At 31.3% G+C, this 25,722-nt stretch overlaps 1 protein-coding gene across 1 annotated transcript in view; it reads right to left on the reverse strand.

Moving 5' to 3' along the window:
- LOC145311696 (protein O-mannosyl-transferase 2-like) overlaps window positions 1–20,241 on the reverse strand; it is a 29,135-nt gene extending 8,894 nt beyond the window's left edge. Inside the window, exons 1-14 of the mRNA XM_080150663.1 lie at window positions 19,980–20,241; window positions 19,256–19,354; window positions 18,825–18,893; window positions 18,418–18,499; window positions 18,162–18,238; window positions 17,627–17,714; window positions 17,243–17,307; window positions 17,004–17,139; window positions 15,969–16,083; window positions 15,536–15,612; window positions 15,001–15,079; window positions 7,538–7,632; window positions 6,885–6,919; window positions 4,119–4,174 (exon numbers count right to left, since the gene is read on the reverse strand). Of these exons, the coding sequence (XP_080006789.1) occupies window positions 4,119–4,174; window positions 6,885–6,919; window positions 7,538–7,632; window positions 15,001–15,079; window positions 15,536–15,612; window positions 15,969–16,083; window positions 17,004–17,139; window positions 17,243–17,307; window positions 17,627–17,714; window positions 18,162–18,238; window positions 18,418–18,499; window positions 18,825–18,893; window positions 19,256–19,354; window positions 19,980–20,142 (1,236 nt within the window). The 5' untranslated portion in view covers window positions 20,143–20,241. The remainder of the gene's footprint in view (window positions 1–4,118; window positions 4,175–6,884; window positions 6,920–7,537; window positions 7,633–15,000; window positions 15,080–15,535; window positions 15,613–15,968; window positions 16,084–17,003; window positions 17,140–17,242; window positions 17,308–17,626; window positions 17,715–18,161; window positions 18,239–18,417; window positions 18,500–18,824; window positions 18,894–19,255; window positions 19,355–19,979) is intronic.
- Window positions 20,242–25,722: the final 5,481 nt, after the last annotated feature.

Here is a 25,722-nt window from a genome sequence, read left to right on the forward strand (position 1 = left end):
TACCTACTGACTCTTTCATATTTTTGTTTTGCCTATTTCATGTTAAATTTTAGTTAAGTAATGTCAACAACATTCATAAGCAGCTAAGCTCATAAATTTAAAAAATATTATGCTTATATGTCCAAGGTTTTCTTTGCCTTACTAAAATATATTTATAACATGTAAGACTTAAGGAAACCTATATCCTAGACTATCATATAAAATTCCGTAGGATTTGACCTCTTATCTTTTTATCGCCCTGCAAGCGTTTATAGCTAAACACAACATATATAATAAGATACACATGCCTATGTAATGTATAAATAAATGTACTCAAAATTGTACCCTCTGTCTCTTAGCTACATATTTGGCATGCAAGACATTTACCATGAATATTGAATATGGCAGAACTTAATAAATGAGAAATATACAATGTTTATAATAAGATAAAACAATGTCCATAAACAACATATCAGTATCAGAAATATATTTTTGTACTATTTAGTAAGATGTGTGATATTTTACTGTTTAAATGTGATCCCTTAATGAAATTAACAGGATGCTGCATGTTTGAACCGAAGGATCTCGCTAAACGCTGGGCCGATATGGTTCTCATTAACAGTAAAGATTCTTCATGAAATTTGTAAAAACTTTTTTTGTGGGAGTGTACTTTCTTTTGAAAACTAAAATCGAAGGTAGAGAGTCGACCAAAGACGTCCAAAGTGGTGGAGTTAAAGTGGTGATTAACCCCCCCCCCCCCCATTTAGAATTTACCCCTACCTTGAGGGCGCCGTAGGCACCCCAAACCATTAAGGAGGGGGGTATTTTCACCCCAAACAATTTTTGGGGGTGTAAATACCCCCCCCCCCCAAATAAACAATTCCTAACAAAAAAAATTTGGCGCGCTTCGCGCGCATTTTTACTGCTAAATATTAGATAGTATTTCATTATTAAATAGGTACCTTTTTACATTATTAAATTACCCTCCCCAAAAAATTTTACCCCGGGGGTAAATTTGGGGGGGGGGAGGGTGTTAAAGAAATTTATCCCTGCCAACAGATTTCAAGGGGGGGTAATTACTCCCGAGGTATAAATTTTGGCGGGGTAAAAATTTTACCCCCCCCCCCCCTCCCAAATCCAAATTACCCCCCTTAAAAAAATTGTACTCCCCCAAATAAAAAAGCTTGGACGCCCCTGGAGTCGACTTCCTTCCTTCGATCCCTCAAGTTCCCCTAGAGGCCTCTAGTGGTGTAGCCTACTAAAAAAAACTATTGATGTAAATTTTATGTATATTTTATTAAACAATTGCCAAACATCTTTTTAATTCAATTATTGACCTAAAGATATATTCTTTTATTCATTTATTATTCTTGTATAAAATAAACAAGAGGTTTGGATGGTTGTACTCAAATACCGATTAACAAAAATGACTTTCTTTAACAGCAAAGCTTTAAAGTGACCCTAGATGCCTCTAGGGGCTTATCCACTAGTAAGAGTATATTTGGCTACAAGTATAATTTTTCAATCGAATCTCATCTCCCTCTCTGGAACCAAGCCACCTATTTTTATGACTTAGATATTCAGACGGGTATCACTTATCTTGCTTTGTATCTTTTTGTATTTACATTGTTTATCATGTCTTTTATAAACTATGTAGATCTACATTCACATACCTAGGTTCAATATCTCAATTATGACGACCCCTCCTAGGATAAAAATGTAATTTTAAAAATTTACCTAACCACTCCCTAACCCCCCCCCCCCCTTCCAAAAAAATACTCTATTCTTTACAAGACGTCTGTGTGTCTATAGCTTAATACTTATATGATTCTTTTTTTTAGTGAAGCTGTGTAAAGGCCATGAGAAGGCTCATTGCTATTTTGGGAGAGAGTTCGTTAAACCTCCTAAGAAAAAATCATCCCTAGAAAAATATATCCAAAAAAAGTTTTCACAAATATGAAAAGTATTTCTTGAATAAATTATGATTTGTTCTTAAACGTGTTTTTTTCTTCTATGTTTTTGTATCCATATTATATGCATGGATGGAAACAGATATTCAGTGGCATAAATTAATTTGTATCTTAGTATCTCCTATTTTTTATCAAATATTGATTTCTTAGGTTTTAGCATTTTCTTTTCTTTGATATAGCATTACTTGATATTTTGAATAATGATTGTTTTACCACCAAACAGGATCTAATCAAAATACTCAAAGTTCTAAGCCAAAGAATGAGAAAACATACATGTAACATTGGGGCCAGTATAATTTAATGGCACTGTTCCCTCCCTGCTATTTTTGTTTAGACAAGTGATATACGTGTACAAACAAGGAGGATGACGTCCAATAGTAGCGAAGCTTTTTGTAATTACAAAAAAAGGTTGGTATGAATAAAGAGAGGGCAGTAACGGGAAGTAGAGAAGGAAGAAGGGGAAAAGAATGAAAAGGGGAAGTTAAGGGAAGTGCATAAATGAGATAGTGAAGGAAAGTGATTATCTTCATTGTCGACAGAAGGAGAGACAAAAATAAATGCAGCAGGACAGACAGACAGACAAAACACTAAAAGAATAGCTGCTAAACTTAAAAAAGGATTCAGATTACAGCTTGTGTAATTTGATTGATTAAGTGACTAACTTACACAGATTAGCACAGCTCTACCAAACAATAAAATGAAACTATAACGTCCCAGGAATAAAGTACTGTTAGACAAGTCGCCAATATCCCTCAAAGTTCATAGTCGAGCACAGAAATCTCTCCCAATTCAATTATAATTATGGGTGGGGTGGTTTTAAGTATATTTGTATATTTTTTAAGGTCAGGTTAGGTAAGGTTATATTAGGTTAAGCAAAGTTAGGGCAGGTTATATTAGGTTAAGCAACGTTAGGGCAGGGTTAGGGCCACCACAAGGGTTGGGTATTAGAAAAAACTACCACTCTCTACTTTTTTTCAATTAATATGAAAATAAGGAGGAAATATTTAGTTCTCGATGGGCATTTTGAGAGAGACCGAAAATCTTTATGATATTCCATGAAACAGCGTGTCAATTCATAGTGCGACGCGCTGGAAAGTGTCATGTGTGACGTCATAAAAATACGTCTAAACCAATCTCTTCTTTAGGGGTTTTCTTTCCAACTTATCCTCTCATCCATCTTTTTTAAACGTATTTTTATGACGTCACAAATGACACATTCCAGCCAGCGCTTCCAAAATGTGCTTGATCGTTTAGCTTGAGCATGCACAGACATTTGCCAGGGAGGGTGGGGGTAAAAGGAAATTATAAGTACAGCCCAATATTTGGACACCCCCAACACACTTAATCTCATTTTCGTGTTATCTTTAACTATGTTTTCATCAACTTTGTATTGATGTCATAATAACCTTAAAATCTGGACGAATATATCCAAAAAGTATGAATATTATAAAATTTGGTATCCGTGTGCACCTGATTAAATAAGTAAGATTGGCATTTAATTGTTTGTACACTAAACATATAGACAATTATATGTAATAGAAAATAAAAACAAAAATAGAAAAAAAATCACTTTTTTAAAGTACATATAGAATGAAAGCTTAAAATTATTTACATTTCGGCCTAGTATAAAATTAGGGAATGTTTTACTATCTGTCCGTTCCTTTGCTACAATGTAAAAGTATTTCATGGTTTTATAATCATTTTGTATTTTTATTTGTAGTTTATTCAATACTTTACTTTTTCTGTTACTTTGAGAATAACATTTATATTTACAATGTAAAATTTGAGATTTTTTATTATCAGTATTATATTTTGTTGACTAATCAATTTCTGAAACTTTAAAAATAGATTGAGCATTGCTACGCCCTTAAATGCTTTTAAGAGAAGAGGGAGAGTAAAATCTATTCTTATTACTATAGGTTACTTTTCTTAAGGGGGGTTCAGCTGTTAGCGAGGACCTAAGCAACAGACAGGCACAAAGGAAAAACATAAAGGACTCATGTTACTTTTATTTATGGATTGTTTCAGCATTCAAAAGGTAAAAGCATTATTTAGGACCTCATTTACTTCATTTTTAGGAATGTTTCAAACCGTCTTTAATATCTTGTGATTTAGCCAAGTGAAGCCTGAGCCTGGCTTAAACCTACATGATATAATAATAAACTTTACCTGGTAATGATTTGTAGAAATTGGGGCATGGAACTTGTGAGAGTGGAGGTTACGACCTAAAAAAACAACAAAATATTATTACACTTTATTACAATTTTTGGTGATAATACACAAAAAAAAGATATTGTCTGTATATGATATACTTTACTTCCTACTCAGTCTCTTTAAAAATTTAAACTGCAAAGTCATATGATTTTTTAATTCTCATTTTTTAACATCTCAATTGGAACTGATTGTACATTTAAACTAAACAATTGTATTCCATGATTAAATTTAGAAAACACATAATTTGAATTTCTATCTATTGAGATTTGTATTTAAATTCTAAATGACCAAAAAGTCAAGAAATTTCTTCAGTTATCGTTAATTGAAAGAAGGAAGGGAGTATTAAAAAACGAAAATATATCAAATGGTTAAATAATGTTTGTTTATAAAAAGTACACCCTGTACATTTTGAACATATATGACAAATAACGTGATGCATCCATTAAATAATATTCATATTAATTCAGGGATCTTAGATAAGGCAATGAACGAAAAACCAATTTACCTCCCCTATGAAAATAAACACAATTTTCAATTCTTTAGATAAGAATTAAAGTAAAAAAGTTTGGACACTATAAGTTTAGAGACAACCAAAAAAATTTTAATAAAAGTACCCAAGGTTTGAGTCAAAGATAAGAATACGTGGTTATAAATCTTTGAGTACCAGTATAAATTGTTCCATCCGAGTATAAATTGTCCCCATCCGCCCTGTATTTGTGAAACATTACCTAGGCAGGAGAAGGGCATAAAACCACTCTAAGGTCATTATCTAAATAATGAATTGATTAAAACCGCTTAACTGCAATGGAGAACTCAGTCAGATCAGCGGTTATCGATATCTTAAGCTACAGACAAAAAACCTTGCTACTTTATTTAATTGGATTGCATAACTAGAAACTGCCCCATGATATTTTTTATTGTGTATTTGAGATATAAATTGACAAAAACACACCAAGTTTTTTTTTGTCAAAAACACATTGGTTGTATTCATAGGCGTCCAAGGGGGGGGGTAATGGGGCGATTACCCCCCCAAACGAATTTGGGGGTGCCGTAGGCACCCCCAAAATTTTTTTCATTTTACCCCCCCCATTTAAAATTTACCCCTACCCTGGGGGTGCCGTAGGCACCCCCAACCATTTAGGAGGGGGTATTTACCCCCCCCCCCAAACAATTTTGGGGGGGGTAAATACCCCCCCAAAATAGAAAATCTCTAACAATAAAATTTTTTGCGCGCTTCGCGCGCATTTTTAATACTAAATTTTTGATAAAATTTAACTTACCCCCCCAAAAAATTTTACCCCGGGGGTAAATTTTGGGGGGGGTAAACAAATTTTACCCCTGCCAACAGATTTCAGGGGGGGTAATTATCCCCCCCAAGCAAATTTTACCCCCGGGGTAAAAATTTTGGGGGGGGTAAAAAAAATTTGCGGCGCGCTTCGCGCGCCATTTTACCCCCCCCAAAACCGAATTACCCCCCCCTTAAAAAAATTTTAACCCCCCCAAAATAAAAAGCTTGGACGCCCCTGGTTGTATTTTTGTTGGTGGTAAAAGTGGCGGCACCCCCTTTTCAGTTATGACACTTTAGCGGAAGCCATAAAACACCATACTAGACAAAATAGATAAAATAAATATTCTACATAACATCTTTATTCTAAAACAACAAGAATTTATATGCTCACACATATTGTTATAACTTCGTATTTTTCGTTATTTTATGGTTTACATTTCTTATGCACACAGCTAGTAGCTTGGGAGTAAGGGTTTTTATATCTATGCACATTTAAGGTATATCCCCAACTCCGAGGTTAGCCTAATAACTTTTTTCAGAATTTGGAACATTATTAGATACTATCGGCTGCGACCCTAGCATTTAGGGCTATGTATTTAAAGGGTTAGTGAAGGAGAAATATGACCTAAAACCATTCTGTGTTCTATGTGAATCTTCCCCAAACCAATAGGAAATTAAGTGGCAGGAATGAGATTACCCTCCCCTACTTTTTTTGGGGGCATTTTCGTCTAGGGGCGATTTCCCTTGCGAGGGGGGCTGCAACATCAAAAAAATAGTTATAAACTTTCCAGGATCTTTTTTTAAAAATAGTTTTCGAAAAAAATGTAAAAATGGTTTAAATGGTTACGGTTAGGGCAAAAAATCAATTGACAACGGATCTTAATTTGAAAATTTTAAATCTTCCTATCCGACTAAATCTATTATTCTATTTTTTAAAGATTTTAAGTTTTTGCATATTCTATCTCTTTCTTTTCTTTGTTATGATAGTAGATAACTTTAACTCACTTTGTCCGTTGTCTATTTCATAATAGATTTTGTGCTTCTCTACTAGTGGATGTTGTCATCCTTATTTCATTCATCATTCATGAAGAAACAATAGAAATATGTCCAAACATGTGAATAAAAGAATCTATATTTTACTAAAAATAGTTTTTACTTGAAAATGTATTATTAAATTTTTTCTTCAACATAAAATAAAGATCCTATTTTATCAAATAATAGTTTTTACTTAAAAATACATAATTAAATTCTTCCACAAGTATATATACTAATAAACATATAGGTCTATACATATATTCCAAAAACCTGCCCTGTCATTCAGTGACCCCTGGTAAAGCTGAATACTGTTAAGAAAATTAAAGTTTTTCTTTTATGACAACGACAAAAATTGTATAGGTAACTTTATAGTTACGCAACCAGTAAACGTTGCTTACCTGTTGTTCTATGTTCCAGAACAATAAGGTCTCCATTCCTATTTACAAATAAATTGTCATCTTTTTCAATACGTCAAGTATGTTCTACTCAGCTTAGTTTATACTTTAGTTTTTAAATACAGGAAGGGAGGGGACATAAACAGTAAATTTTACTAGTTCCTAGTGTGATAAACACAATTTCTTATTCGTTGTTTTAAAAACTTTAAGAAAAACTCTCAGGTGCTGTGCTTACCAGCAGTGTCCAATCTTTTCAACCAATGATATGTCAATGCATCGTCCATTGTTTAATCCTAGTCTAGGTTTTAAAAGGAAGAAGAAAATTATAATGATCAAATGTTTATTATTGTTCTTTTTTAAATGTTTTCCTCTTTTTTGTAGCGTCAGCTCGTTATTTCCTTTTTGTTCGGAATATAAACTAAAAATACGCAATAACATTATTTTGCGTAGATTTATATCACTTCCATTAAATGTTTTTATTAAACTATATCCTTATATAAAAGTAACAGAAGGTTTGACTGTTTATCTCTTGGAATTTCGAAAACCGCTCAACCGATAGGATTCTTCTTTACCGTGAAGATTGAGCAGACACACACTCACTCTGATACATAAATTTCATTTCTTTACAGTATGGTATTAAAGGTTGATAATTTATTTTCCTGACAAGATTGTCGTCTTTGTTTAGAGCTCCATTTCCCCAGGGTTTGAAGAACCAGTAGTTATTAGGATCTTCATGGAAATAACCGGTGACCTGAAATAAATGATTGATGGTTTATGTTTAATATAATCAATGGGCCATAAAAATTTTCGGGTAGAGTCCCTCTTAAGGGGCTTTTCGTCGTATTTTCACAGCAGCTTCTCTCCTATTTCTAGCTACTACGGAAGGATCTTACTCTGCGGAGCCAATTGCAAAAACCTCCGGGGCAATCACCTAACCTAAACCAAAATAACCTATCAAAAGCTACTGTGAAAACACGACGAAACGCCCCTTAAGAGGCCAAGTCATGAAAGGGACAATATCCTAATTTTCTAAGCTAGCCTGGGAAGTTGAAACGTAATATCCCAATATCTTCAACATAACATTCTAGTTTACATTCTAGTTTTAAAAAAAATAAATTACTATGGTTGTATGAGTAGCCACGTTACTAAAACAAGCAATTGAATTCAAGGAGGGGGGAGGGGGGACTTTGAGCTGTTTATTACACTACCCTGAAGTCTTATAGTAATATTTTCTTAACAACTTTGTGAACTATTATTGAATTTTGATTGGTTAGTACTTTTAGACAAGTGCTCAACTTTTCAATCACTAATTGTAATATACATTAATATCATTAGGGATGTTCATCAATTATCCACTTGTATGAAGAGAAGATGAAATAAATTGAAAGATTTTAGCATAATTTCTTTCATTGTATTATTTCCCAACAAGGAAAAGTCTTAGAATCAATGAATACCATTTAAAATTTAACAAAAGGAACATTTATTCAGCGATTTTAGTCTTTTAATGTGATGGTTTGGGGGGGAAACTTTGACAACACTATTTTTATTTTTTCGCTAGAATAAGTAATTAGCGGCAGCTGCGCTAGCTATATTAAGTGTAGTCAAGGCCCAAGGCTTCCAGTCTGATAAAGTGACTTGTACACTTATTAAAAAACCTTGTTCAATTTTGTATTGGGTATTTGAAATAAGCTAAAAGCGTCGGAAATATAAACACAGCTGAGCCCCTACAAAATAGCTGACGAAAAGGTTCTCCATGCACCACTTGGTCCAGGTATTTGTCTGGATAATACATCTATACTCATACATTTATTGTGATGACAAATTTTAAAACACAGTCCACGAACTATATTATCTTCCAAACCCCAAATGTTATCTGCTCAAACTTTAAATTTTGTTCAACTAAATTCTCGGCCAAATATCAAGTTCATATTAAGGACGTGAAAAACAAAGGTCATTTATTAAAAGATATGGTTGTCTGTTGGATGTTTTTTTTATTTCAGGCTTTTGTATGGACAAATAATCAATAACAAAAGTGTCTAAACTTTTATGAATATGAACAAAAGATTAAAAATTATAAATATGTGAACACAGTAATAGTGTCTGACTGATTATGACGTAACAAAAAAAAATTAGCCAATGAGAGGCCGTTATTGACCAATGGTAAAATTTATAGTGGCCTCTCATTGGCTAATTTTTTTTTGTTACGTCATAATTAGTCAGACACTATTACTGTGTTCTAAATATGTACATACCAATAATCCACAGTTTGAACTACTTTTTATCGCCTAATGTATGTCTCTGTTTCTTGGAATAGTAGGAAATTGAAGAACAAGGAAAAGCTTTTAAAATAATATTCTTATCAAATATTTTAATATTCTACCTTAGACATGCCTAACCACGTTAGGATTTTACAAAGGAAAAATATTTGTTTTTAAATTTTATTGTAGCAAAGTCAATTGTATCGATTGACTATAGGTTTTCTGAAATAGATTTTCTGAATGGACATAAATGTAGAAAAAACGTATAGACTGCGTGGGGACAGGGGAATATTCAAAATCAAATAAAAGTTGGGCTATTTAATATGATCACTTATTAACAAAAAAATTCTAAAATGATATCAGGAAGTTCAGATCTAAGCTAAATAGAAAAAAAATGGCAAAAATTACTTTTTTTTCGGTGTTCTCTCCAATTCAGGATATTTTTTATCGAATATACTCTCTCCTTTAAGTGTCAAAACGGTTAAACCTTTAAAAAATACCTTTCTTGTCAATGTTATTTAAAATTTTGAAGATTCAATTTGGTTGTATTCTGGAGGTTAAACCAATCCTGAATTCTAAAAAAGGTGGTCTCAAATCCCCTTCTACGCCCCATGTAAACACCCTTCCTAATCGACATTGGTGAACGGAAGTAATATGATGTTACATGGTGTTTATACAATTTCCATTTTTTTTTTATTGGCAAATGATCATAAATAAAATTGTGTAAAGAAGAGATAAAATTATCTTAAAATACTCAATAATCTTGCTTAGAAAAGATTGCTTCTAATCTTTTAGTCAAAATATTAAAGGGCCTTCAATGAATTTAGGAAATACCAAAATGAAATGTTATTATTTTCAATGTTTTGTTTCTTATATATAAAGTATAAAAGACTTTGGCTAAACTAGTCAACTCTAAGTCTATAATATCCAGTAATGTTTTTCTGGACTGTTTCGAATTCACACTAAATGTCCAATAATAGTAGTAACTTGATATGGATTTCATACACAGCGACAAATAAACACTACAGCAAATATCCATGTATTATTGTTTTACAAATTTAGTAATTTCTTACCGATATGTTATAAGTCTTATTGCTGAATTTTAATGCATATACCTAATCATTTTGTGCTGTCTTTCTATTTTTTAATTTTTCTATAACTGCTCACAAGTTCTCATAGAACTATATACTTTGTTTCTTTTAATTCCAAAAAAATTTATTTTGTTGTAAGAATAAAACACCATAAGAAACAATTCTCACCTGTCTAAGAAAGCTCAGGGATTTAAAGGAATAAGAAAATTGCCAATAAATTAATGTACATCCCTAATATAAATACCCAAAAATTAACCCTCTTGTAGGTTATAATTAGTGGTTAAAACGTTTGGGCACTCAACTTAACAAAGTTACCAAAAGTTATTAAAAGTTCCCAAAGATGTTAAGCCAACGAATAAGAAAACATTATTATAAAACTTTTGGTTTTTAGACTAGTGTAATAAATAGCCCATAGTCCCCTCCACTCTCTCTCTTTGAGTGAAGCTACTCAATAATTTGATCGTCGATCATTCCGTCGGTAAATAGGAAAGGTTTTTCTCTGCTAGTAGTTTTCAATTTAACTCACGACCGTTGCTCAAAACATAGCGCATCCGCTCGTCGTCGGGAGGTGATAGGTTTAACACTGCGTCATAACTAAAGACATCAAAAGTTGTTCCTACTTGTACTATGTTAGGTGCGCGACATAAATAGATAGAGTAGGGGGAATGCCTTGGCTCAAAACAGGAGCAACTCATACCATGCACTGTTAGGACTTCGGAGACAAAGGTCGTGTAATCAAAGAGTTAGTTGTCTGATGGGTGTTACTTAACCTGATACCCTGGGTGTTTGGACAGAAAAGGATGGTTTTCCTGGGTTGTTTTTGTAAAACTTTTGGGACTTGTTTAAAAACAGCACAATATCCCCCCACTTTGTTTTTATAATGTTATAAGCGAAGCATATTTACTAACAAGACTTTAAAAACAGGGATGGCAACATCCATAAAAGCGAAGCACTGAAACAGTAGGACAAACGGACATCATCACTTGTATGATGTCAGAACTGAATAATCAGAATATAAATGTATAAGAGTAGAAGCAAAATTCTAAGTAAATTTTGTTGAAAAATACATAATAATGTCTATGTACATACTTACATTTTTATGACTTGATTGTAGAGTTGCTTCGCTTATAATAATGTACTTTGCTGTTCCAAGGAATCAATATACCAAAATTCAGATCAATCCAATAATTACATCACATAAAAATTTTTTGGTAAAAAAGTAAAAATTAAATATGTTTATAATGGACGTACGGACGTTCTTGTAATGATTATAGAGTTGCTACGCTTTCTAAATCGTACCTAACTACTACAGGAATCACCATGCAAAGTTTGAAATCGATAGGAAAATTCTAACATGCCTAAATTAACGAAAAAAGCTATCCGTTCGGAACGGACCGACACTAATTATAGAAAAGATTTGCTTTTTGAAAAGTATGTCAAAATAAAACGCCCTTTAATTAGTTAGCCCTTTTCGTTAATTTAAACAGGTGTGAATTGTCCAATCAATTTCAAACTTTTCATGATGATTCCCATATTCCTATATTAAATTATCATGACACTTGTTTTAATGTTCGTTTGTCGTACCATTTTAGAGCTTCGCTTTAATGGATGTTGTCATCCTTGTTTAATCATCATCTGGAATGTACGTCAATCTATCGTCCATATTTGCATAGGATAACATTTATTTACAAGGGTATTAATACATATCATTGATTACTGTACTTTAAAATCTTATTTTTAAAGTAGCTTCGCCCCAAAAATATAATCTGTATGGGTTGTTTTGTCCCGCCATTTATAATGTAACTCCTACTTTTTTGTCAGGGATCTAAAGGGATAAGACAATGAAATATAAATTTTTATAAAAATGCAATAATTAAACACAAAATTACCCCTTCTGTAGATCACAATTTGTGGTTGAAACATTCGGACATTTAATTTAATGCACCAACCAATCAAATTCAATAGAAGTCTCCAAAACTGAATAAAACATTATTATATTGGAGACTAATTTAAAAACAGCACAATGTCCCCTCCCGTCGTTTTTTTAATGTTCTAAGCGAAGCATATTTACAAGCAAGTCTTTAAAAATTGGTATATCCATAATAATTACCCTTTAATTAATTAATTTTTGTCCGAACTTGACATTTAATGTCCAATTACTCTACATGTGTTTATGTGTGTGTATTCGTTTGATTTATTGAGCTATGCTTTTATGAATGTTGTTATCCTTGTTTAATTAGAAACTCAACTTGTTTAATTATCTCAAGTTTATATTCTAACAAGGATTACAACATCCATAAAAGTGAGGCTCTGAAACAATAGGACAAACAAACATTAACACTTGTAGAGTATCAAAACTAAATAAATTTAATATAAATGTATGTATATGTCTAAATAAAATTGTAAGTATATTTTTGGCAAAAAATGCTTAAATACAGGATAATGTGTAAGGCCATGTTTACATTCTTAGGACTTGATTATAGAGATGAATTGCTTATATCATTGTACCTTGTTGTTATGGGTAAAAATCAGTATATGTAATTATATCATATAGTAAAATTTGCTGTCAAAATTAAAAAAAATAGCATGTTAAAATGGACGTACTGACTTTCTGTTAACGATTATAGAAATGCTACGTTTCCTAAATCATACCTAATTGTTATAGAAAAAATCATACAAAGTTTGATATCTGTTAAGAAATTATAACATGTTTAAATTAACAAAAAAAGGGTATAGTCCTTTCCACGACATCCCTCCATAAGGAGCGATTCTTCGTATTCTTAAAATGGCTTTTTATAGGTTATTTTAGGTTAGGTTAGGTTATATTGTGTTAGGTGATTGCCCCACAGGGTTAAGTAATTGGCCCCGCAGGGGCTAGAAATAGGAGAAAAGCTACTGTGAAAAATACGAAGAATCGCTCCTTATGGAGGGATGTCGTGGAAAGGACTATACCCCAAAAAAGCTATCCGTTAAGGACGGACCGACCCTAATTATAGAAAAGCTTCGCTTTCAAAAATGTCAATAGACGTGCAGAATAAAATGAGACAAATTAACAAGGACATTCCTGATTCATGGACGTGAATAATAATTTGTGTGATGAGATGTTAAATCACATAAATAATACACAATTTTTAAGATAATTTATGTACTAAAATATGGCTCAAGAGGCAGTAATTTTTTTTTGGTTGTAAAAGTTTTAAAATCAAAATTTCTCCTATTTTTGTTGTTTGAAGATCATTTTTATAATGTAGCTGCGCTGCCAACTTAACATAACATCTTGTATTGGTATTCTCCTCATTATTAATTACATTACTCCTCCCCCTCGTAAAGTTAAGGATCTGAACATAAATTTTATTTTAATTTGTCGTAAAAATGTGGAAAATACGCGATATCAGTGGCATGTTTTAGGATTGTGTAGAAGGGTGTCAACGCCCTCCTTAAAACTAATATTGGGAAGGCCTGTCTTTCACTTTTTTCAATCGCTAACGGTTGCACCAACTCCTGGTGAAGCACTGTGCACGCCACTGCTTTTTTTAGATATTTTCATAGAAAAGTAGATCCGTAGATTTAGAAAATCTTAGCTAAAACTTTAATTAAATTATATTTCGATATGATTTTCATAAAATAATAATTTTTTAAAAAGGTATAAGAAGAAAATTATCTTTAGCTTGTTTACGCTGTGAAATTATGGTAATATATATGGTTATTTGAAATTCATCTGCTTTTCCTAATTACATTAACTCCCCAACTCTAATTTTCATACAGGAAGTGTTTTATTGTCCAAAATTTTTCTGTCAAGGATAACTAACAAACAAGTTTTAAAAGTTAATAGCATTAAATGTGAACACAAAATAACGCATAGGGTCCTGCAGGGTAAATGCCCTTTGAAAGTACCAGAAACATTTTTGGTCCATGTGAGGGAAAATATCCCAAATTGTTTTTACTTTTTAAATCTTTTTTTTAAACCTAATCAAAAAACACTCTACTAAAAAAACTAATTCTAAAGCACTATAATTAAAAGTGCTGAGTTTGCATGAAAGGTATGACTTTAATTTTTAACCTGATGGTATAAATTATTGAAAACTGCAGTCTGCACCTGTTTCTTGTAATTTCATCCTTACTCAGGGATACAGGGATAAGTAAATAAAAAATAAATTGTTTCCACTAAAATAATTTAAATGTTTACAAACAAAGTTTTCTTGTAATTTAAAGGTTGATTATGTTATCATTTAATGATCTATAATTGTTTATAGTACTCCCAAGACACTATCAAAAAAAATATTTGCAAAAATTAAATTTTAAAAAAATCTTAAATTATTTTTAAAATATTTGTTTTTACCTATAAAAATACATTTACTCTTAAAATGAGAAAAAAGTTGTATTTAATACAATAAAATTTCTTTAAAATTATGATCGGTTTGCATAGCATATTATTAGAACTGTTATGAATAGATTATGATTAGACCTTTTCAGAAATACTACTATTCAGAAAATCTACACAAATGCAAAATCTACGCATAAGTAGCGCATCATTGGGAGTTTTCAATTGCTTGATAAATAAAAAACAATAAACTGTTATCTGAAAAAAAAAGTCGGTAAAATATAGCAGAATTTAATTAACTGTTAATACAGACAATCATACAAAAAGTAGTGACACTGCTAATTTGAACCAACCAATTAAATTCAAACAAAATTCTTTGGCTGCCATAAATTATTGAAATTAGTATGTTTGATTAAGAACCTAGGGTAATAACTTGATATATTACTTACCATTTGTTGTCTTATTCCATAGCCACTGGGATAGTTGTGGGGGTGAGAATGGAGGTAGCCACTTTTTACCATCGGATTCCTTAATAGTTCAATAAATTAATAATTAGTAAGAAAAATAGTATAAACTTGTACAAAACATTTTTCAACACTTCCTATAATTTTGAACAATAGTAACTAAATGTAGGAACAATCACACCATATTATTTTAAGAAAGTGTACATTTTGGTCCGAAAATGTAGCTTTGATTGAGGAAATTATATTCTACTTCGGAGTACTTTGCCGCTCTTATTACGATAATAAAATATAGGTGACTAAATAAAACCAAATTCTTCGTATGCTAGAAATCAGAGAAATTATGTCGGACAATTATGCCTGATTGACTATTTATTGCAATAGTGATCATTTAAATCGATCTTTGCTTAAATGATAAATTAACATAAAATAATATAATACATAGTTTAAGAACTCTTTGACAAAATGTATAAGAAGCATCTTAATGTCGTCATTATAAAATTATTTATGTAAGTAAACTTACTCTAACTTGATATCCATATTGTATGTGAGGTATTTCTGAATATTAATCTTGTACAATATGCTGTCTGTTATTATTGTCTAAAATCAAATAAAAATTAGTTCATTAGAAAAAAAATAATGCTTTCCCACAAAGTGTCTGTCGAGCACTAACGACATTCCTCCTTATTTTAATTCTAATTTTAATAATGGGGGAATTTGTAGGAAGTTTTGAAGTAAGGAGGGGGCTTTGTAATACTTAACCCTAGCGAGGCTTCAGTCAGGGTTGCCCTAATCAAGCGGGACTACCCATTATACAATATAACCTAACATAACACGACCTAAAGTAACAAACGAATAAACGTAAACTTCAATTTATTTAGAAATGAGAATTATTTATATTATATTATAATAAAATTTATTTATAGAATAGCTTTGCTACTTAAAATGTTGCTTACCCTCCATATAGGTTGTTGAGTTTCATCCATATAGTTACTTTTATGAGCCACTGCAAAATGGATATAAAAAGCTCCCAGGTAAATCATGGCAGGCACCAGGATCAGGCCAACAAATCTAAAATACATGATTATTTTACATTATAAAAAAGATTTAATATGTTAATCTGTCCTGTTTGTCTAGGAGAAGGCCGTAAGTTTTCAGGGAGTAAGGGAGGGGACAATAGATCGAATATTCAATGTTTAGGAGTCTCAAACTTTGGGTACTGGCTTAAAGGGAATGTGCAAGAATTTGGCAGTTTCTGACTGAGTTTGGGTACTAGCGCATGAAATGCCGCTACTCGTTGTGTTTGTTTTGAATATTGCAGACGGGGAGAAGGGAAAAGGGAAGTGGGGGCAAGAGAAATAACTACTCGTTGTGTTAGTTTTGAATGTAGCAGACGGGGAGAAGGGAGAAGGGAGGTGGGGGCAAGGGGCAAGGGAAATAAACAGAATAAAAAGAGGCAGTCATATTCTTGCCCAGCCAGCTAGCAGCTGGCCGGGTCCAATAATCTTGTAATATAAAAATCACACCAACCAACCTCAATATATTTCATCAAAAACAAGTTGTGATTTCACTTTACATGACGCTATGGAAATCTATTATTTAATTAACAGTCCCTTTATAATTTCCTCCAAATTTATTGGATTAATCTGGATTTCATGGCCTTTCTTTGATAACTATTATATTGAATTAATTGCCCATTGTCCCCTCCCTTACTCCCTGGTAAGTTTTATAATTAGTGAGGAAGGAAATAATCGTCTATAAATTAAAACGATTTTCACAAATTAACAGAGTCGATTTCTAATAAGTTGCCCTTTTATTTAATATTGATTTGTCAATACAAACTAGCAGTGTCTAAACTTTTCTTCCAATAATTTCAATCTGCAGAAGGGATAATTTAATTGGTTGTAATTCGAGGTGTACATCAAATTATCTTCAATTATCTTATCCCTTAATTTAACAATGATTAGCTAGGCAATATTTGAAAAACTAACCTAGCAAGAAAATGTTTGGTAAATTGCAGAAGGCTAGTTTTCTTGTCGCCCATGAGACCCCATAATTCTTGAATGGTAGAAATACCGACATATGCAACAACGAACAGACCAACATGTTTTGTTGAGAGAGCACAACCTAAATAAAAAATTGTATGTTGCAGTTCAAAATGCAAGTTTTCTGCCCAATAATAAAGAATAAAATTAGAATAAGCTTCAATGAAATTTTTTAAATATCATACCTAAATTTATTCCAGTAAAAAGCAGCCAAAACCACCATTCTGTTCCAAATACTTTATTCGTACTCCTAAAAGTATTAAAATTCCAATGAAAATCTTTTAATTTTTTTTCTTCAAGTAAATAGAAAGAGAAGTATAACCAAAAATTTACAATGCATACATGTTGTAAACTGTTATTTGTTTGAATAAAATTAACTTTTTTCTCATTATTTTTTAAAAATCTTAATTCGTGTATATAAAGCTAGATTTTAAGATAAAAATGACTATTCGACAGCTGTATAACTGCACAGATAAATCAGAAATATTAGAAAGTCTAGTAAATCAATCTCCAGAGGTCCAGAGTTGACCATTAAGGTTATTTAGTGTACTTTATAAACAAATCCTTACCTGAATTTAGCATCTCCCATAGCAGAGCCAAAGATAAAACAAATCAAAATTGGGTCCAGCAGAATGTGGCGAGTTAAAACAATCAAACCTAAAATTAAGTAAATTACATTAATTATATTTTTCCTCCTATTTTTTTTCATTCCATGATTATGTATTTTAAGATTATATTTATATACAGAGGGTACGTAGTAGATATAGATTTCATATAAAACAAGATTAATTTTCATGAAAACTTGTGCATTTTTTAGATGAAAAAAATACTGTTCTTTCGTGTATATACAAAAATTAATTATAGATTTTAACAAAAGAAAAGTGAGAATCCGAAAACCACTGTGGCAGATATACATTCGATCAATTACTGCATGCATAGAAGGACTGAAAATATAATTTTACTGACTGACACACAGACAGAAAAACTTTTTGGAGACAATATGTCCTTGGGGCCATACAAATAACTGGAAAGTGTCTTTAAACAAATTTGATTGTTGGAAAAAGTAAAAATAAATACTATCAAGAGGCCTGAAAAAAAACTTACCATTATCAAAAGTAACAAATGAAGAGGCCAAAATTGCAGCTGTCAAGCTCTTTGTCTTGGCATGCACAAACAAAAAACTAAAAAAATTATTTTAGAAGTTAATTTGATCCGAGCTCTTTTACAGTCAAAATTTAATATAGCAGCCTCAAATTCTTTGGGTTGGTAAGCCAAAGTGTCAATAAGCAGACCAGGAGACATAATATTATTATTTTATAGTAGCTTTGCCTTTTAAAAAATATAACAAAAAAAGGTTCACCTGAATGGAACCACAAGCATGCCCAGAATAGTGCAGCCTATCCGCATCCCAATAACTTTATCATAATTTTCAAACTCGTATCCTAAAAATAAAAATAAATGTTATATAATGTCGTCTTAGCCTGGGTATTACAAAAATACACTTAGGCTTGGTATTTTTAAATCATGCTAAGGATGGGCATTTTAAAAATGTATTTATTTGCAAAGACACTCATTATTTACTTGGGCTGTCCGTCTTTTCTCTTAAGAGAAAGTGTTCCTGTCAATTTAAATTATCAACTTAATTTTTTAGTTAGAATAGCATTAGAATAATATTATAATTGATTTATTATTACTTGGATCTTACACCATATCATTATTTACTCCAATAAATTTAATCTAGTAACAGGCTAAAATAACGATAAATACCTGGAAAGTGAAAACGTTCAGATCCATCATAACCAGTTAGATATCCCATTCCAGCGATAAGCTCTTTACCTAAATGAATCATTAGTTTAAAGTTTAAAAAAATTTTAGGACAAGGTTATTAAAAGTAAAATAACAAGGATGACAACATCTATAAAAGCGAAGTTCTAAGTACAGATGAACAATAATTCTTGTTTTTAAACTTTAAGCAGAACATTAATTTGTAAGTCTAAACAAAATTTTATTAACATAAAAGCCTCGATAAAACTCGATACAATTATCAAAAAAAGTTTATACAATGATAGTTTAGAGCATCCAATCAATATAAAAGTGCCGAAAGTTATTAAACCAACGTATAAGAGTTTACAAAACTTTTGGTAACATTAACAGTAAATAGTTGTTTACATATCTATTGCAACAAGAACAAGACTTACCCAAAGGAGGATGTAGATCAAAGAAATTTGATTGGTTGATGTACCAACCCGCAAACTTGCCAAAATGAGTCTCATCCCAGCATATAACGTTCAGTGAATCTAAAAATGATAAAAAGTAAGCAAAGAAAATTTTTCCCTTATTATTTTGAAAGAAGAAAAATTGTAATTTTCACCCAGTATTTTAAAACTAAAAAAGATTTTTTTATAAAAATAAGAAAAAAAGAAAGAAATACTTCACACCCCTTAAAACATACTCCTATTAGAATTAAGGTGTTACGCGTCCAATCGCTATTTAGACAACTAACCCTTTGATTGTATTACGCTTTCCTAGAAGTCCTAACTGTGAATGGTAATGAGTTGTGCCTGTTTCAGAGCCAAGGCTTTCCCCCTACTCTTACTATTCATGTCACACGCCTGACGTAGCAGCAGTAAGTACTATTTTTACCGTCTTCAGCATGACGTGATGTGGTGACTCGAACCCGAGAGCAAACCGACATGTTACACTAATTCCGTGGGTTAATATTATATCAAAATGCATACGTCAACAAAATCTAATGTCATGAAAATAAACTTTCTATTTTGAAGTGTATTTCAGTTTTGAAAATTTTCTTTAAAAATAATAAATAATGAAGAAATTAAATAATTTGCATAAAATAATTAATAAAACATACCATAAAAGAAATCTTCTTTTTTTTCATATATTATAAAATTATTTTATATTTACCTAATCTATGAAGTCTTAGAGCTAAAGCAATAGCAGAAATAACACAGACCGAGTAAGTAACTTTTGTTGATTGTAACATTTTTACACTTTTTTCAGTATTTTGTTTAGGGTTACTTTTTTCTTTCGGGTCCCCTTTTTGAGTGGTAAATCCTAAAAATTCCATGTTAAAATGGATATTTTTAGTGAAGTTTCACTAATAAATTTGTGTGATATCACTATGGACTGGACGTATGTATGTATTTGTTAACGTGTAATGATTTCACCTGATTTTGTCCCGAATTTTATTTTTCTGCATGTCATCTTCCCCCTCCCCCCGTTCCCTCCCCTTCTTGTTCTTCTTTCTCAGGCAATATGGTTCTTTAAGACTTTCCCCCTCCCCCTTACCTTTATAAGCCACTACGCGCACGCAACCACCACCCTTTGGCTTAGACTTTCCCCCCAAGCACTTGTTTTATGGTAGCGACTTTCTTCCACCCCCGCCCCTTACGGTTTTTACCCCTTTTTCACAAATTTATATACAAATTCAAGAAAGATAATTTACTGAATAATTAGAAACGTATAGAAGGTTTTAAAAACCAATGTACAAATTTTGATTTAAAAAGAGCTTCAACAAATAAAAAGACTTCTTGATGGTTTCAAAGACATTAATAACTTTAAAGTTAATCAAACAAAGGTTACTATAAAACAGCATATTACTAGTTATACTTCTTCTTTTATTAAAATGTTAATAGCTAGATATTGCTGTGCTACTAAAAATATTGCCTTTGTTTTAATGCTTATAACAATTAAAATATAATAAGGGACAAAAATATTATAAGTGTATATTTCAATATCGGTCTTTCGATCTACTCTATGATTAACTCTATCACATAGATAGGCCTAAATGTTTTGGAAATATTTATATTTCTCTAGAATCTAGATGAACAATGAAACAAAAGGAATTCATAGCAGACAAACATTTCTGCAAATTTGTACAAAAAAAATATGGTCGGATTGTTCACGCCGTAGAATTTAATTGGACCATTCAAGAAATTGTTTATCTAGACTTTTTATTGTTTTAGAATTGTTTTAGAATAAAGTCATACGGACAATTTCAGATCATGAACTTCGTTATGTGTACTTTTAAGTCATTTACAGATATCTAATTAAAAATAAAGAAAGTTAGGTTTGTCAGAAATTAAAACTTAAACAATTAATGGTAATTTTTTTATTCTATTCGCTTTAATGATTTTATTGAAACGTAAACATAACCAAAGAGAAATTAATCTATATGAGAATATTTGTTTTGCTTTCCTTCAATTTTTGGATGACTATCTTTTTCTTTCTCTCTTATATCCTTTACTTTTAAAAAGCAAAGCTTACCTAAAATTAGGGTCGGTCCGTCCGTCCGTACGTCCGTCCGTCCGAGATAGATAGCTTTTATTCGTTAATTTTAATTCTGTCTGATTATGACGTAACAAAAAAAATTAGCCAATGAGACGCCACTATAAATTTTACCATTGGTCAATAATGGCCTCTCATTGGCTAATTTTTTTTGTTACGTCATAATCAGTCAGACACTATTACTGTGTTCATGTCCGTTTGTCCTACCGTTTCAGTGCTTCGCTTTTATGGATGTTGTCATTCTTGTTTGTTATGGTTTTACCTCTTCCTTAACTCTATCTCTCTCTCTCTCTCTCTCTCTTCATTTTTTAAAGATTTTACTTTCTTTGCTGGTCCTTACTTTTTGTTCAGATATTGTAATAAAATATTTTATTTTAAAACTCAAAGCGAAAAATGATATTATTATTATCATGTATGTTCGTTAAGCTTTGCTTTTCTAGATACTGTCAACAATGTTTAATTTTACTAATACTTGCATATCTCATTATCTTATCGTTTTCTTTCATTAATCTTTAATTTCCCTTATCTTTTCTCTCCTTATATCTTTTCTATCATATTTATTTTACTAAAATATTATTTCTATGTGTCTTTCAATCTTTCCTTTTCTTTCTTTCTTTTTTCTCTCTTCATATTTTTCTTATTTTTCATTGTCTCCTATCTTTTTCTAATTCTCTCTCTATCTATCTATTTGTATCGTTCTTTTTAATGTCTTTCAACCCCTTTTGGAAAATACTCTCTCTCTCTCTTCCATTATCTGTCTTTCTCTGTTTCTCCTCTCTCTCTCTCTCTCTCTCTCTCTCTCTCTCTCTCTCTCTCTCTCTCTCTCTCTCTCTCTCTCTCTACCTCCATTTATCTTTATCTCTCTCTCTTTCCTACCTCTATAATTCTCTCACATAATAAAATTCTCTTAACCTTAGCCCTGTAAATGTATATATATATAGTGTAGGAGGAATTATAATAATAGTCGGAGAATTCTCTTAGTTTAATGTGAATACCACGCACGAGAACACAACCAAATAATTTTATATATTTAAAAATTCATTATTCATTTTCATTCTATTGGTCGTAGATTTCTATAACTTTGCTTTAAAAAGGTTAAATTAATTCAGGGTTAAAATAGACTATTTTCAGACAAGTCTCTAGATTTTTTTTATTTTCCAAATTCTTGTGAAAAAATAACATATTCCATACGTTTGTCCCCCTTGTGCGTTTGTCCCACTAGGAGATTTGTCTTACTAGCAAGTTTGTCCTTCTATTTAGTTTTTCGGTTCCGATTATGAATACTGATTTTTAACATTTTTCAAGCTTGTATATGCTATCTAAGTTCTATCCATACCATATTTTTTTCTCAAAAAGTTTATAAGCACTTCGCATGGACTCTAATTAAACATTGATGAGGTTACATGCAAATTAGTATTGTCCACCAATTTTTTAATCTACAGAAACAGATCTATAGTATTGATGCAATGTATGTACAGATAACTATCTCCCTCCCTTCTTCAATGACCCTTTTTCGTCTGCTATTATATTGTTTTCTGCTACTTGGCTTTTTAAATATTCCCAACACCATTGGTCAATTTTCAATGACCCAATTGAGAGTCGGCACAAGGACATAGTGATGAGGAGATACAGTTATTTAATCCTTTCTCTCCCTCTAGTGTTTTACTTTAATTCTACAGATAGAGGGTAATTTTGTATATCGTATATGGAGATGAACATTTATCGGCTATTGCCTTGTTCATTAAGATCCATGCTTCTGCTTATAACCAAACTAAGTATCTTTATTTGCCAGACAAAGTGTGGAAAGGTTAATCTGTCTGTATTAACCAATATACTCAGAGTCTACAGTGTACATGTCCCAAGACAGATTTGGATTAGTCTATTGCGTGATTATAAAAAACATAATATGCATAAAAAAAATATTGAAATAAAGGATCTAAAGGAATGATAAACTAAATTACTCTCTACGTAGATTAAAAGTTTTAGTTAACATTTTTGGACACTACTTGTTGGGAACCAACCAATCAAATTTTAATAAAAGTACCCACAGATTTTGAACAAACAATTTGGGTACCAGTGTAATTCACAGTTCAATATCCCTTCCCTTTTAGTTTGATAATGCAAAAGTAAAGGTTCCCCCTCGTAACCCTCCCCCGAAATAAGTTATTCCGTTACTTTACTTATACGGATTACTCTTTGTCATGTTTATCTGTGATTGTTATGAATCGTAAATATAAAAGTTGAGGCTAATACCTGTCAAAAACTATTTTATACCGGGTTCTTTCTTTTTTTAAGAAAAATGTAAGTCAAACTATGGCCTTATTACATAATTTTTAAGGGAAATAATGTTTGTTTATAATATTATAATGATTTATTTAACAAAGGGTATGAAAGATAATAAAAACACGGTATTTGTAATACAAAGTAGAATGGTGTTCGTCTGAAGCTTAAGATCTAGGTAACCACTGAGCGGATTGTGCTATACTCTTTGGGGGAAAATAGTAGCTTGTTTTAAGCTATTTTCTACTCCCCCCCCCCAAAAAAAAATTTTACTATTAAGTAGCTGAAAAATTCACGATTTTAGTTGTTGGAACTCTTGATAGGCAATCTTGTATCAACTTTAACTTTATACATTACCTAGAACAATTAAATGATTACTTTTGCTTCAACAAACCCCCAGCTATACAATTTACAGCTTGTTGTTTCTCGGCTTAGAACATGATTTTACTTGTTTTCCATAAATGGAATAAAATTCAATATATTTTGTTGATATTCTATGCAACGGGTTGTCAGCTTATTAACTTCAGTTTATCCATTTTTTGCAAATATGTAAATCTATAATAAAATCAGGGAAGAGTTGGACTGTAAATTAAACTAGTGTACAAAGTTTTATTATTAACATATTTTTATAATTTATAGGCTTAAAAACTTTGGAAATGTTGATAGATTTTGATCACCTTGTACCAACAACGAAATTAATTTGATAAAAACACAAAATCGGTTGGGGGCAACACTTAGTAAAATTGACGTTCCTCCCAAATATTATTTTGAATTTATTTTGCTTGTTTTATTCAACAGAATGGAATTATTTCATCATAATTGGGGTTGTACATCAATTGATCGTATATTATCTTCTCCTTTAAAATCCCAGGGTATCGAATATTGAACGAATCTTTAAAATTTAGATAATATATTTAATATTGTCACATAATTTTATAAATATGGTAGACATAGATACATCTAATTATAGCAGCACTACTTATGAATAGTATCATACTTGTATAAATATATTCAATATTGTCACATAATTTTACAAATATGGTAGACATAGATACATCTAATTATAGCTGCACTACTTATGAATAGTATCATACTTGTATAAATATATTCAATATTGTCACATAATTTTACAAATATGGTAGACATAGATACATCTAATTATAGCAGCACTACTTATGAATAGTATCATACTTGTTCAAATATATTCAGTATTGTCACATAATTCTATAGATATGGTAGACATAGATACACCTAATTATAGCTGCACTACTTATGAATGTATCATACTTGTATAAATATATATTTAATATTGTCACATAATTTTATAAATATGGTAGACTTAGATACACCTAATTATAGCTGCATTACTTATGAATGTATCATACTTGTATAAATATATTCAATAGTGTCACATAATTTTACAAATATGGTAGACATAGATAAACCCTTTTCATATTCCAATATACTTTTTTTACAGAAACGTTAGATACAAAATGTATGAACAATGATATACTTTTCTGGAAGAATCCTTTATTTATTCAATGAACAACACATTCTCTACCGCTTTATGTTAATGATTTACTTTTATTTAAGCTCCCGACCCCTGCTTCAAACTTAAACAATGCCAGATGTAACCAACAACTTAATTTATTTACAGAAAAAAATATTTCGTAATTTCAGCTCATTTTTTGGGGGCAGGATTAGTAATTACTATGGTAGTTCCCCCCCCCCCCCCACCCACCCCTTTAAAAAAATTGCTGAAATTGCGAAATGCCTTATTTAGATAATTAATTCTTAAAACTTAAAACAGATAGAAGGATAAATCCTTTAAAATGTCGAGGCTAGTCTAGGAGTTTCCTTAGGAATTCAAAGGAATTTGTAAGACTTAGGAAACTCTAGCTCCTTAGCAAGCCTCAGAAATTCTATAATTTTCAGCCCATTATGGGTTATGTTGCTTGCTAGCGAAACTTTGTAATTTTCAAAAACTAAAAAAAGCTCATAGTTAAAACCGTCCCTTGCAAGCATTCTAGCCCGTGGTCGCGGTCTCTTTGCAGAATTTTTAAATTTAGATGATATTTTC

Source organism: Acartia tonsa, chromosome 2, assembly GCF_053477335.1.
Source record: "Acartia tonsa isolate MP-2025a chromosome 2, ASM5347733v1, whole genome shotgun sequence".
NCBI classification, from domain to species: domain Eukaryota; kingdom Metazoa; phylum Arthropoda; class Copepoda; order Calanoida; family Acartiidae; genus Acartia; species Acartia tonsa.